The 13581-nt window shown below is 51.6% G+C and overlaps 1 protein-coding gene across 3 annotated transcripts in view; it reads right to left on the minus strand.

Annotated features, from left to right (window-relative positions):
• Positions 1-13581, minus strand: part of CAMK2A (calcium/calmodulin dependent protein kinase II alpha) — a 74907-nt gene that overhangs the window by 1420 nt on the left and 59906 nt on the right. The window contains exons 13-16 of one of the 3 annotated variants that reach the window (XM_065409167.1): positions 9536-9576; positions 3982-4014; positions 2856-2904; positions 913-988 (exon numbers count right to left, since the gene is read on the minus strand). In XM_065409167.1, coding sequence (XP_065265239.1) covers positions 913-988; positions 2856-2904; positions 3982-4014; positions 9536-9576 — 199 coding nt within the window. The remainder of the gene's footprint in view (positions 1-912; positions 989-2855; positions 2905-3981; positions 4015-9535; positions 9577-13581) is intronic. The other 2 variants (XM_065409168.1, XM_065409169.1) reach the window with 2 other exon arrangements.

Below are 13581 nucleotides of genomic sequence, written 5' to 3' on the forward strand. Positions count from 1 at the left end.
ATAAAGGGGGCCAGATCTGCACTCGGAATTTGCAGAACAACAAGGTTTTGCAACACCCAAAGTACTTGGACTGAAGCTGCTAGGTGGTCCCTCCGTCTGGACCCGAGCTGCCTTTTGCACAGCCCCCTTAATCAGGTATAGAAGGACTTAGCTGAAAAATCGTGTGCTCTGAGCTAATCCCAAGAATTCAGGGAGAGGATTACGGTACTCCATCACCATGGGGAATTGGGTCTTTGCGATACACTACCTAAGCTTTTGCAGAGCTAGAATAGGCTTCTGACCTCTTTTCTGAGATAAAATAAAACCCGAATAAAAACCTAACCCTGCTCCATACCAATAAACCCCTGCTCTTGGTCTCTGAGGCAGGAACTGAAATCTGTGTGCGCTCAGCAGTAGCTCTTAAATCGGCTTTGGACACAGGAGTTTGTAGGCAGGAATGTCTTTGAGTAGTACTTGGTCAGCTAGTAGAAACTTGCTATGTTTCAAAGTACCACATGGCAATTCCAAGTAATAATGTGTGGAAATAACATTCCTCCCTCCATCATAAATCACAATTACAATTATTCATCCTGTAGCAATCCATAAAATGCACCCACCCATTATAATGAGGGTACAGCGGCATGGTCCAGTGGTTTGGGTTGAGTATGGGATGGGGAAATCAGATCTCCTGAATTCCAGGCCCAGCTCTGACGCTGACCCTCTGGAGTCTTGAACTAGTCACTTACTTTTTCTGGGCCTCACCATCTTAGCAACCTGACATTTCCCACTGGATGGCCACACAAACCAACCTACTCCTTTTTCACAGCCTAGAGAACTTGGCAGTGGTGTGGCTAACTGCACCCCACTTAGCTAGCGGAGCCAAACTCTCCCTCTCCCCGTTATACAGTCAGAACCCACCCCAGATACACTCACGTGTAGGACTCAAAGTCTCCATTGCTTATTGCTTCGATCAGTTGCTCTGTTACTTTAATAATTTCTTGTTTTCGTACTGTTGGTTTTAAAAAAAAACAAAAGCACAAATGTTGAGGTCCCCCATGAGAAAAAGGGCATCCCCATTCACCCATTCACTTGAGAAAACTTGTCGGGGGAGAGGGGCCCAGAGGATGGAAAGTGGGGATTCCTGCCTGGATGGATGGGAGCAGGAAAGGGCCTGGGAATGATGAGATAGAAAAGTTCTAACCATAGCAAGTGAGGAAGCTCCTTCAGAATCAGGGACACTTACAGGAATTCTTTATGTTCATCTCTTTTTACAAAACTAAAGGGTTTTGTAAAACCTGTGGTATAAAATGGTGGCATGGAGTCTTGAGTGACCTCAGCATCACCATCTGGCCAGTACATCTCCATCAGTTTAACCATCTCTAAGCAACTGAACTTTGCTTGACTCTCCCAAGACTTTTTATCCTTCTCACTAGCCGGAATGCTGTGCTGCATACTCCTAGCCAAACACTAGGGTGGCTGGACCCAGCTAACCGATCCCTCATCTGGTGGCTGGGTGTCCATCCTGCTTGAGATCACAGCTGAGGCTTAAATTGGGATCATCCTAGTCTGTGGGTGGCACTTCTACCACGCGAGCCAAAAAACACCTCTTGCCTCTGCCCAAGGTAGGAGGAGGTGCACTAAACTAGCCTTGCATGTCTCAGAGGGAATTTCTGACCTCGGAATCCCACCTGCCTCCATTCCATTGCCCACAGAAAATGCCAGGAGAAAACCAGCAAATGTCACTCTCAGCAGGGGCCAGGCTGATGTTTTGCGTCTCCACGCCTGTTCCCAGATGGATCTGGGTTAAGTCTAACCCTGCTTGGGACGAGTCCAGTGATATTCGCTGGCACTTCCGAAGGAGTCTGTCATAACTACCCCTGGTGCTTATTAATGAAGTCCAAGTCAGATGCAGACCAGAAGTCTGTGTGACTCACAACGTAGAGTTAATTTTTTATTACGCCAAAGGGGGAAGAGAGAGAGAGAAGGTCATTAATAAAAATGAATATCTAGCTCTGGGCCTTTCTTGCATGCTCGGCCTGAAGTGTTTCCACCCTTTGAAATGTTAATTTCCATCCCCTGTCTTGGGAGTTGTTCCCTGTGAGGACGAATTTTCAATTAACTTTAATGTCAGGCCAGAGTCCACATCACTTGCTGTTGGGTTCACTTCATTGGGGAGACTTTACAAATTAGCGCTGAACAATTATTCCCCAGGCTATTCTTGGCAAGCTGGCCCTGACTGGCAGGAGGGAGGTATTTCCTCCCTAGGCTCTTCCCAAAGGCTGATTAACTTTTCAGACTGTCTCCAGCGGCAGTGTCAGAAGGGACAGGCATGAAAAAGAGCTAAGCAGGGAGGGCGGCACTTGCAGCGTGGAGCAAGGGCTTGCTGAGCTCAAGCACTTGCAAAGACTGGGAAGATCCCTGGGGAAGTGGCGGGATGGATTCTGGCAGGGTCAGACTAATGCAAGGGCTAATCATACATCGCCGCATAAAGAACGGCCTGTTGCGGTGACGTTCTGGAGTAAAACACTGTGCATTAGAGAGGGATCAAACCTGAGGTCAGTCATCTGCCTCTCCTACAGTGATCCCTTGGGCGCACAGATAAAACGGGCCAAATTGCTCCCTAGTGTAAGCCCAATATGTTCACAGAGACTTGTGGACATCCTAGTAATAACAACACCTAACTCTGATCTAGCGCTTTTCATCTTGAAGCACTTTCAGTATCGTTATCCCCATATTACAGATCGGAAAACTGAGGCACGAGGCACAACTGAGTTTATACTGTATGGACAGTAACTGTGTCTGACTTGGGAGGGTCCAGCGACAAGGGTAGGATCCCTGCACCTCTCTCCCTGACGCCTGGAGGCCACTCACTGTACCTTTGGTGTCTTCATCTTCAATGGTGGTGTTAGTGCTCTCCGAAGACTCCTGAGCAAAGAACAGAAAGGAGAGAGGAAAAGTAAGACCCACTCTACGCTGTTTGTTAGAAGGCTCCTGTGCACTCAGCAATCCGTCACCCAGGTTCTACCCAACTCTGCAAACGGACCGAAACCAGGTAAAACACCAACTGACCGAGCCAGCCAGCAACCACCACTCTAGCTTAGTAACTGCAGTGCCCTCCCTGACTTTCAAACCTTGTAGCCAAAGAGAATGGGGCTGGTGTCTGTAGGAGTGGACATGCCATTCCTGCAACCATCTACAGTGACATACAAAGGGCGGATCTGGGGGGAGGGGTGCCAAAGGTTCCTAGGACTGCAGCCGGAAAGGGCAGGGAGAGGCTGTGCAGGGGTGAAAGACATCATGTTGACTGTACAATAGGAAAAGAAATGTACAAATTAACAAAGAGAGGTAACTGCGATGAGAGAGCGAGGGGACTGTGCAGGAGTGAGAGAGACCACATTGACTGCATAATAGGGAGAGAAATGGACAATAAAACAGAGAGGGCTTCCGAGACCCACATGGACTACCAAAGGCTGAGACAAACAGCCGAGCGAGACACAGATTTGCACGGAGAGGCGCCGGGGCCGCTGAACCCATCTACTCTCCAAATTTCCCAGGAAAGCTGACTCTGCTCGCTGAGCTAGAGGAACCGCTCCACTAGCTCATCCCAGTCAAGGCGTGTTTATGTATTACCCATAATCCACTAGAGTGGGCTGGCAAGGGCTGCCATTGCTGTATGACTCCCGTGATCGTACAGTTCCAGCAGAGCCAAGTAAGGTGTTTTTTCAAGGCTCTTTGGACTGATGCAGCCTGCAGACAGGAGGACTGGGAGAAATGCGTGATAACCTGCCAGCAGGAAGCAAAGCTGGCTTCCCGTTGGCCTTGGGCACCACCAACCCTGTTCAAGGGATCTGGGGGTGATACTGCTTTGAAAATGTTCCCTCCAACCCTAGTGTCCCCTGTTCCCTACCCCCCGTGTCAAAGGTAAGCTCCAAGAACGGGGTAGGCTGGCACATGTTGAGAGGCCCAGCATTAGCGGCATTGAGGAAGACGAAGGACACTCACCATTAACTGAACGCTGGAACTGGACTTTCTTTTCTGGAAAAACAAGGAGAAGAGATGGGACAGGGAGAGACACAGAGTGAGAAAGGCAGAGAGCAGCACATGGGAGACAGCAGCTCCTGAGCCACCCTTCACAGTCCTTTTGCAGGGGGGAATTTGGGGGTAAATTTGGCACTCCAAGTGAGAAACCGATGCCACTAGCTAAGGTGAAATACAGTGCAGCCAATGCTACGCGAGCTCCCCAACACAGCTCCACCAATGCCTCTCAGCCCTGATCTGCCGCAACATCTGCTACTCCAATTCTGGATCCATGCACAACTCTGCCTGTGCAACTCAGTCCTAGCCTTGCGATTCCAAAACTGAGCCTTTCCGAGCACTGACAGCCAATCATGCCAAATTGTGCAGTGGTTTTGCAGTGTGGACAAACATCCACTAGGAACTAGCACGAGACCACCAAACTCATTCGACTTGTGACCATACAAGGATCTGAAACCAGGTGAGATGCTAGTATTCTAATCCTCTTCACCAACTAAATTTCCCTCTACCCTGATCCTGCATGTGAGCAAGTGGTGGTTATAAACACTGGAATTGCTCAGTTGCAGGTCCTCTATGGAGTAAGTTTTACACCCAGGAGTGTGCTACAGAGTGCTTCTTGAACAAACCAAGTCAAAGTGTCCTGGGTATAATTCTAGCACCTAGGCTATCTCCTTAAAACATAGCTGAGTTCCTCAAAAGAGAAGACCCTATGTATATACTTTGACTCCTACCCAAGAATGCTCTGGACTCCTTGGATAAAAAGACCCCTGGAACAGATTCCTGCCTATTACCCCAAAATACTGCTGGGCACCTCCTGCAGATTCTTGGCTTATGCACCCAGCTTCTTTTCACCTTCTGTTGGTTTGGAGACTTCTTCAAAGGGATGGGCAAGATGACCTACCACCTTTTCTCTATCTCTAACTTCTAGGATGTACAGCAGGGTTATCAATTCTCTAAGAACACATTCCACTTTGACTTCCATGATGCTAGGAGATGGTGGTGAAGATGGCAGGAACTGGGAATTCCCACAACAGTAAAGGCCAATGCAAAACACATCAGCTGCCATGCCAAGATAACAGGCTTGGTGCCGGCACATTGAATTAGGCATAGACATACCTCCCACTGCCAACGGGGCAGTGGGCAAAAGCTATGCATGCCCCTTGTGAGATAAAGCTCCGTATCCCATCACGATGGGCTGTGTTATAAAGAGCCATCCGAATCCACTAATGCTCATTACCACTTGTTCCTCCCTTTGCATCCTAAATGAGTGCAGCCATTTCATGAGGTTCCATCCTACATTAGCACAGCTACCACCACCCTGCTGGCATCACGGGATGTCCTAAATTAGTCTCCCGGCACATATATACATCCTCAAACACGACGTACGGCTAGATGGTGGCGACCGCTGTATTTAGGGTGAAACCTGATGAGAAAGCCTAGTGACGGCTACCTTGATTCAGGACATAGGAAGATGCCAGGAGGGTCAAGAGCTTTCACTAATTCAGTATGGGAGACGAGGCAGTCAGGGTAGAAATTTCAGACGGAACATGATGCAACACAAAGCAGTGACCGCATTAATTTAGGACGTACAGTAACAGGATGCAACATGGGGCAGTGACTTCATTAATTTAGGACGTAACAGGATGGGATATGGGGCAGTGATTGCATTCATTTACAATGTAACAGGATGTGACACCACACAGGGCAGTGAATGTATTGTATCCTCCAGGAAAAGGAGGACCAAAATGGCCTCCATGCATTGTGGGTAGGGAAATTCTGGCCGTGTGAAAACTGTTTCATGGGAAAAGAACCTCTGGGGGTCGCAGGTTTCCAAACCCACAGGGCTACACTGCTGGATGTCTGCACTAGCAGGACAGGGGGTAGCAGAAGTGGGAGGAACCCTGCTTCCCAACTATTTGCAAGATAACGTGAGGGCTGCATTAACTCAGGGATGAGACAGTAACTCAGGAATGGTGGATCTGCTGCCTGGGACCAGTGTGCTGTCATGGGACGGTGAACCCAATGGGTTCCCCCAAAGGAGGACACAACCCATCCAGCATCATACCAGACCACATGGCCTGAGTTACAGTGATGTCCCTCAAAGAGCCCATGGAGTTTTCAAGACACTGTCCCACTTTTGCAGCTAAGTTAAAACCACAAACCAAAGAAACGAACACATCCAGCACGTGCCCTGATTTCTGCAGATTGCCCACAGTCTGTCACGCCAGCTTCGCCCCGGGGCATGTCCGGCTGCCAGCCTGAACATTCCACTCCTCTGTGCCCCGGAGGCTGCTGGGATGGAAGCCATGCCCCTGGGTGAGAACGGTGCCTCCGGGCTGGCCAGGGCAGCAAGGTGTGGGGAATGGTGCTACTGAACGGTCCGTTGGGAAAGAGCTAACACCTGTGTTGTTTCAGCAGGAGCTCTTCCTCTGCCCTGCCTCCCACGAAGGTAGCACTTCTCCCATCTTCCCATCAAGTTGTATCATGGCACGGGGGCAGGGAGGAGAGGCTTCCAGCCACCTACCCAGGCTGTCCCTCCTTGGTGCCCAGAAAACGCAGTCATGGCAATCCAAAATCATCCAGAACTCTGCCCCAGGTTCACACGCTCTCCAGAGCTGGGTGATAACAGGCCCATGAGACAAGGTTCAGAACTGAAGGATACAAACCTAAGTGACTGATGTGGTACTGGAAATCTAAACCCTTCCATCTTGATGGTTCCGAAGATTGTTTTCCTAACAATCTACCCACAGTCACCCTTGTGCTCTGCTGCATACCCAGGACCGTGTTCACCCTCGTGGCCACCACAAAACCAACACGAAGAACCTTTATCAAAGAGGTTTCCCACCAGCACAGCCACCTTTGTGAAGTGACAGGTCTAATTCAACACTACCCCGTAGGGTTGGCTAAGGCCCTTTGTTTTCAGTTTTTACTGATTTTTACCAAAACATTCCCAGCTTTTACAAACGCCATTATTTTGTAATTATTTTACCACTTTTCACCCAAATTTTGGACCACTCAAGTACATGAAATTACTGATTACGTTAAGCAAATCCAATGCATTACATTATGCAGATATGTTTATGTTAATAAAAAGTTAGTCTAAGGGTAAATGTGAGGCTGTCTGTTGAGTAAGGCAATGTAGTGGAAGATACACACACGCATGTTAATATGTGTATACACTGTTAAGATACAATTCATGAAATAAACCACAGCATTAAACTGCTTTTACTTTCAATACTCTTACTTTTCTCTATTTGTTGCTTTACATCTGTCCCCCCATCCCCCAATATTAACCCCGATATTTACCCAGAAAACGTTAACGTTATTTTTTGAACCAATTTTCATCTGTTTTCAAATGTTTGTAATAAACACCAATAAATTCCCAGCAAATTTTAAACAAACTAAAACCCAAACACGAAGGGCCTTGCCGATGGGCAAGCCAACCGAGGAATGCCGCTATACAGGCTTCCCGGTCCATCGCTCTCTCTTTCCATAGCTTTAGAAAGCATCTTTCAGTTTGTCTTACCTGTCCCCCAGCCCCTTGCACTGCATCAGCAATGCCTGTGGGGGGGATTATTTCCCCTGGTGACCATCATAAGCTGCTGGCAGCTCTGGCAGTGCCAGGGTAGCAGAGGAGAGGCACAGGTTGACAGGTGCCCATGGTACGATCATGGCTCTCCTGGTCTGGGGCCTTACTGTGTCACATCCCACAAGACTAGTGTGCAGGATGTTAACAGAGCGAGTTCTGACCTAGGGCACCCCTACATGTGTTGTGCGGGATCTTCACGTCATGAAGCAGCATCTTCACGTTGCAGCATTACATCCTGATGGCAGCAGATCAAGACAAAATATTCCTTGGCCTGCAGGTGAATCTCAGGAGTTAGGGGGAGAGGCTGGCAGCAGAGGTAGAATGAGCTGAGCTCATATTCAGCATTTCTGTGGTTATAAATGCTATTAACATTGCAGGCTTGGCCTTCTCCAACAGTACCAGAGTGGTAGGAAGCAATTCATTGCCAGAGCTCCTTAGCCCATCCAGCAACTGGGTCATGGGGGGAGGAAGGCCGGCCTGATTCTCCGACCCTCCCAGAATTCTGGGGCCCTGCACAGCTCGTAAGTTAAGCCCCAGAGAGAGGAGGTCCCCATGGCGTCTGATCCCAAGCCCTGGTGAAATCAGTGGAAAGACTCCCAATGACTTCAAGAGATTTTGGACCCCCCTCCCACCGCACCCCACGTGACTGACCATCATATGGGGAGAGAATGGACCCTTGTGACGGATGGGCCTCTTTGGCTGCCCTGCCACAGCCCGTTCTGAGCCTGCAGGCCCGGGCATCAGGCAGAGAGGCCTTCCCATAGATCACACACCCTCCCCTGGGGAGGAAGGATGACGAAGCGCCTCCCCCTCCACCCCCCCCCCACACACACACCAGAGGCCATTAGAACAGGTGATTAATGGAGAGAGCTGATTTCCACTGGGCTCTCACCCCAGGAGACTGCTCGGCTCTGGATGCGGGATTGAGCTCGGTAGGTACCACAAGCATATGGGGCCCCGTCGCTCACCCTGATGTGGCAGAAGAAACAAAGACCTGGATGGGTCCATACTCTTTTTAAGGTAAAATGGGATTTGTTCTTATTATTTCTAACTCTTGAATTTGGGGCTGGAGGGGGAGGGGGTGGGCGGGCTCACCCTGCTGCCCCCTTCTCCCCCCCCCCCCCGGCCCAGTGCCACCCGCTGGGGAAGCGAGAGGAATGGGATTGGCAGGCTGTGAAACTCTCTGCAGAGAGCCGGCTCATGCTGCTCATTTATTCATTTGAATACAGGCAGTTCCTCCCAGGTCCTTGCGCTCAGCCTCCCTTGGGTGACCCTGAATTTGCATGGGCTCTCCTGCTAACGAGTGGGGGAGATTCTGGGATGCCTCCGCTTTGAATTACTGCGGCTCGCCTGAACCCTCGGTTCTCCCCACCAGGCAGAAATTGCAAGCCTGGCTTTCCCCTTCCCCTCTTCCTTTCCTGATCCCTTCTCTCCCCCGCTCATCCATTCGACTCCTCTCCTTTCCCCATCCCTCCTGCCCTCACGGGGAGAGAGTGGGGGGCGTGTGGAGAGGGCTGCAGGCAGCCGAGCAGCAGTAAAATCCTCAGGAGGAGGTTAATTTCTGCGTTCTCCTCACGTCACCTTCCTGCTGGGGTGTCGGAGGAGTGCATTATTCAAACATGAGCCTGTGCATCCATCCTCTCCGCTCTCCCATCTGCAAGCTGCCAAGCTTTTCCCTAGAGAGCTTTGCACATTTGACAGTTTTTCCCCTTTTGCTCTTGTTGCAGTTCTGCTGACTGACAGCGGCGACTGCGGGGGACGGGGGAGGAAGGGCCCTCTGACCTAAGGACAAGGGGATGGTGGCCAAGGAGCCGGGCCAGCAATGCATGGCTACCAACTTCACTGTCAAACAGAGGAAGGCCACGGCGGGACCCTCAGCAGCCCCAAGGGGTGGCCCCCGGGGCGCTGTACCGGCCGGGAGGGAGCGCTTACCTTCACGCCGTCATTCTTCTTGTTGCCTCCGCTTTTCCCTCCTGCGGAGACAAGGTAGGAGGTTAGCAGGGCCAGGCAAGGCGCCAAGGCCAACAGAGTGAGGATCAGCAGCATAAGGGAGGATGGAGTGTCACACAAAAGGGGCGAGGGGGGGTGGGGTCAGGAGTCCTTCCGGATTGGTGCGCTCCAGACCCAGAGTAGAACAGCTCCAGGTGCAGCCTCTCTCCACAGCCCCTTGAGCTGCGAGGTGAACACCTCAACTCCTGCCCTTCCTTCTCCTGCACAGAGACAGAGGCCCTGGCCACTTCTCTCGACGTCAAGCCAGCTCCGTGGAGGAACCTGAGCAACAGGCAGTGTTGGAAACAGCAGAGGCCTGGGCAGAGGGAGAGGTCTCTGGGCAGTTTTCTTCCTGCCGGGACTCAAGGGTCATGCAGCAGTGTGGCCAGTGAGGATCCAGTGTCCTCCACAGCAGAGCATGAGCCTCAGTCCAGCCCCAGGGCTTCCCTTCCTGCCTTTGTCTTGGGGAGCTGAGTATGAAGCTAGAAGCAGTGCGCCGTGGCACTGCCTGCCTGCCTCTCTCTCTAATTTTAGCCCCATGCTGCCGGGGTCATGTGCTACGATTCCCTCGACCTGACAGCTGCAGCCCACATTTTGACGATGATGAAAAGCAGACGGCCCCCCTTGAGCCCACCTATCACCGCAGGCCCCATCCCCCAGGGCCGCTCCGGCGCTCTCCCAGCTCGCTGCCCTTGGCAAACAGATAATGAACTTCCAGCAGCCGCCTGCCCACGCGGTAGGGTCAGATGAGCGTGCTGTGGGGATGAGACCCTGGTGAATTCCTGGGCAGAATGCGGGAAGGGAAGTGACTATGGGGTGTAGCTTTGAACATCCTGGCCTTAAATGCTCAAGGTCAGGCCCTTTGCCCTTAGTAGGGCTTGACAAAATATCCCCCCTGGGTGTTTAACTCTTCCAACCCTGCCACGTACCCCCACAACTGCCACATGTCAGCAAAACCTAACCACCCCCACGACAAATGCCTGGGGCTGATCCGCACCGCCAGCCGCTGAACAATCCCAATGCCCCTTGCAGGCCCCAGCAGTCCTCCACCTGACCTCGCTCCCAGCTCACCTCCTGCTCCCTCTTACCCACCTGACAAGCACCCTGCTCTGACTGTCTGCAGCTACTTCACAAGCTCCCTGTGCCAACCATCCTCTGTCCAGCTCCTGAGACTTCCCATAAGGCCCTGCCCCACGCAAGCGTATCACCCTCCATCCTCTTTCAATCCCACCCGAACAGTGCCCTGTCCTGACCCCCATCGCGCCACCTGTTCAGAGAATCCCAGATGCCCAGGCCAGAAGGGACCGTTGTGATCATCTGCTCTGACCTCCGGTACAACCCAGGCCAGAGACCTGCCCCAGAATAGACACTGGCTCCCTCCATCCCCTAGCTGAACCACTCACAGTTCCTCCGCCCTAGACCAGCATCCAGATTCCTCCTCCCCTCCCCCACAAGTTCCCCAGCTCTGCTCCCATGTGCACAATCCCTTTGGCGCCTGCACACCCTCCATCCTCCCTGCCTCTCCCCACCCAGAGGAACTGGCACCCAGCTAACCCCCTCCCAGGCTTGAGACGTTCTGGCCCCGATTCACCCTTTGCCCTGCACCTTGTGTCGCATTTACACCAGGGCACAGTGTACTGGTGCAAACAACGGTGCAAGGCGTAGGGAGCTGTCCAGGCCCTCGGACAGGAGGTGTGGCAAGCAGCTGGGGCGGGGGCACATTTTGTTAGGACTTTAGAAAAGAAAGTTAAAATTCCTCCTGGCCACTCCCAGCAGCTGCTGAGGCTGGGGGTCAGCATTATGCCCCAGGGGCTTTCACAGCCCACATCATGTTCATACAATGGAAGGAATGGCTCAGTGGTTTGAGTATTAGCCTGCTAAACCCAGAGTTGTGAGTTCAATCCTTGAGGGGGCCATTTAGGGATCTGGGGCAAAAATCTGTCTAGGGATTGGTCCTGCTTTGAGCAGGGGGTGGGACTAGATGACCTCCTGAGGTCCCTTCCAACCCTGATAGTCTATGAATTGCCAGTTCACAGGCCTTTTTAAAAAAAAAAAACAAAAAAAAAACAGATTAGCTCCAGGTTTGTTTTCAGGGTCTTCCCAGAATACAGGTGATTGGTGAGAGCTAATCTGCAATGCTATTTTGATTGTCAAGACTTTTGGGTAGGAACTGTGTCTTTTCGAATTGCCTGTAAAGCCCCAAGCATGCTTTGGGTGCTAGGTAGCTCAAAAATGATCAAACAAGAACAATAATAGGTCAGAAAACTCTTTGTGATGCCTACCCACCCGTTAGCAATTTTCCAAAGTTACGTGTCTTTTCAACCGACAATACTGCTAATAATCAGCTGCAATGTCCTCCGCACTGTCTGAGATGCAAAATGAAGTCCCTTGCCTGGAAGAGCTTCCAGTCTAGCACCGAGAAGTGGTCACCTGCTTTACCGTCACCGATATGTTGTTTTTCTAACAGAGATCTTTTTTTGCTTCATATTGAATGAGTGTGGAACAAACCTGAGACTGGTCCAGGTCAAAACACACCTGTGGCCACAACAAATCTCACCGACCCCTTTTCTAGGATGGGTGGGCCCCTGAGGTCAGAGATTCGCCCCTCTCTGGAGGACACAGCCAGGTCAGGCCTGCAGCCCTGCACATTAAGTACCAGTGCCCTCCTCTGCCTTTTCCGCTAGGGCTATGGGCAGGTTGCAACAGGGAGTTGCAGGGGCCTGTGTTGGAGAGGGGATGCTTTCAATGCCAGTTTGAGGGTTGAGGTTCAGACTCGTTGTGAGACATCTCGTTTGGTACCACACTTAAGAATCATCTAGGAATTCATGATTCCTTTATGTGAGTTCCCACCTGTAGGGTTTGCTTTAAGTCTGCTGAACACCCCACGGGACAGGCGCTTTGAGAGAAGATGCTAGCTAGTTATGTCTGCGCATCCCATAAGAGTAGACAATGGGCTACAAAACCCCATCCCTGGCGTGTGCTAGCTGTATGAGAACCCCTGGGAGTAAGGGAAGGAGGTGGAGCCTTTGGGCACAGACCAGACTTCCCAGTAGCTTTAACCCTTCTTGAAATCTGACCACAGGACTCTCCCCTAGAGAGTGAGAGAAGGAAATGCAGAAAAAGAAAGGAGGGAAACAGACAGAGACTCCAGCCTCCGGGGGCTGCTGCGGTCTAGTTCTGACCGTACCTGGACGGCTTCCAAAGGGCCTGACTGCAAGGCAATTTTTCCATGACTCTCTAACACCCTCCCCCACACAGAGAGAGATTTTTTCACTTAGGGCTGCACTCCAAGACCAGCCTTGCAGGGAAAACAACCTGATAACTCGCATGCCATGATGGGTATAGTGGTGTTCTCCCGCTCACAGCAGGGCCAGCCATTGGCACCCGAGGCCCTTGGGTTTGCAGTTCCCGTCCCAGAGAACCCTCAATGGAAGGGGAACGTACTGGGGGCCCTTTACATGATTAGGTTCCACATCTTTGTACTGATGTTTGCAGAGAGGCCCACATGACTTGAGCCAAATCTGCCTCTCATTAGTCACAACCTAGATAGAGGCTGAGCCCGAAAGGCTTTTTCTCTTCCCTTCTGCCCAGAGATGCTGGGAGAGCTCTCCTTGGGGCCCATTCCTGGCATGGCTGAGGGAGGGGTTATTACAGCGACAGGAGCTTTCCCCTCTGGGCTGGATCTGAGCGCCAGCCACTCGCCACAGAGCTGTGAAAAGAGAGGCTGCATCTTCTCCGCCCCAGCACCTCCCCAGGATGTGAACACGGCTGCACGTTAACTGCTAGTAGGCAAATGCATATAAAGCCCTTCAGGACCAAATCTCCAGGAACTGTGATTTCCCAAGCCCTCGATTCCACCCCCTCTTGGGCCATACATCTCTCCCCCTTCCCTTCTCCAGGTCACCTTCCCCGCTGCCAGCCTGGTGGTGCATCCCAGAATGACATCCATTAGGAACTCGCAGCACGCGTGGTCAGCTCCCACGGGGATG

Source organism: Emys orbicularis, chromosome 8 (genome assembly GCF_028017835.1).
Source record: "Emys orbicularis isolate rEmyOrb1 chromosome 8, rEmyOrb1.hap1, whole genome shotgun sequence".
In the NCBI taxonomy this organism is placed as follows: domain Eukaryota; kingdom Metazoa; phylum Chordata; order Testudines; family Emydidae; genus Emys; species Emys orbicularis.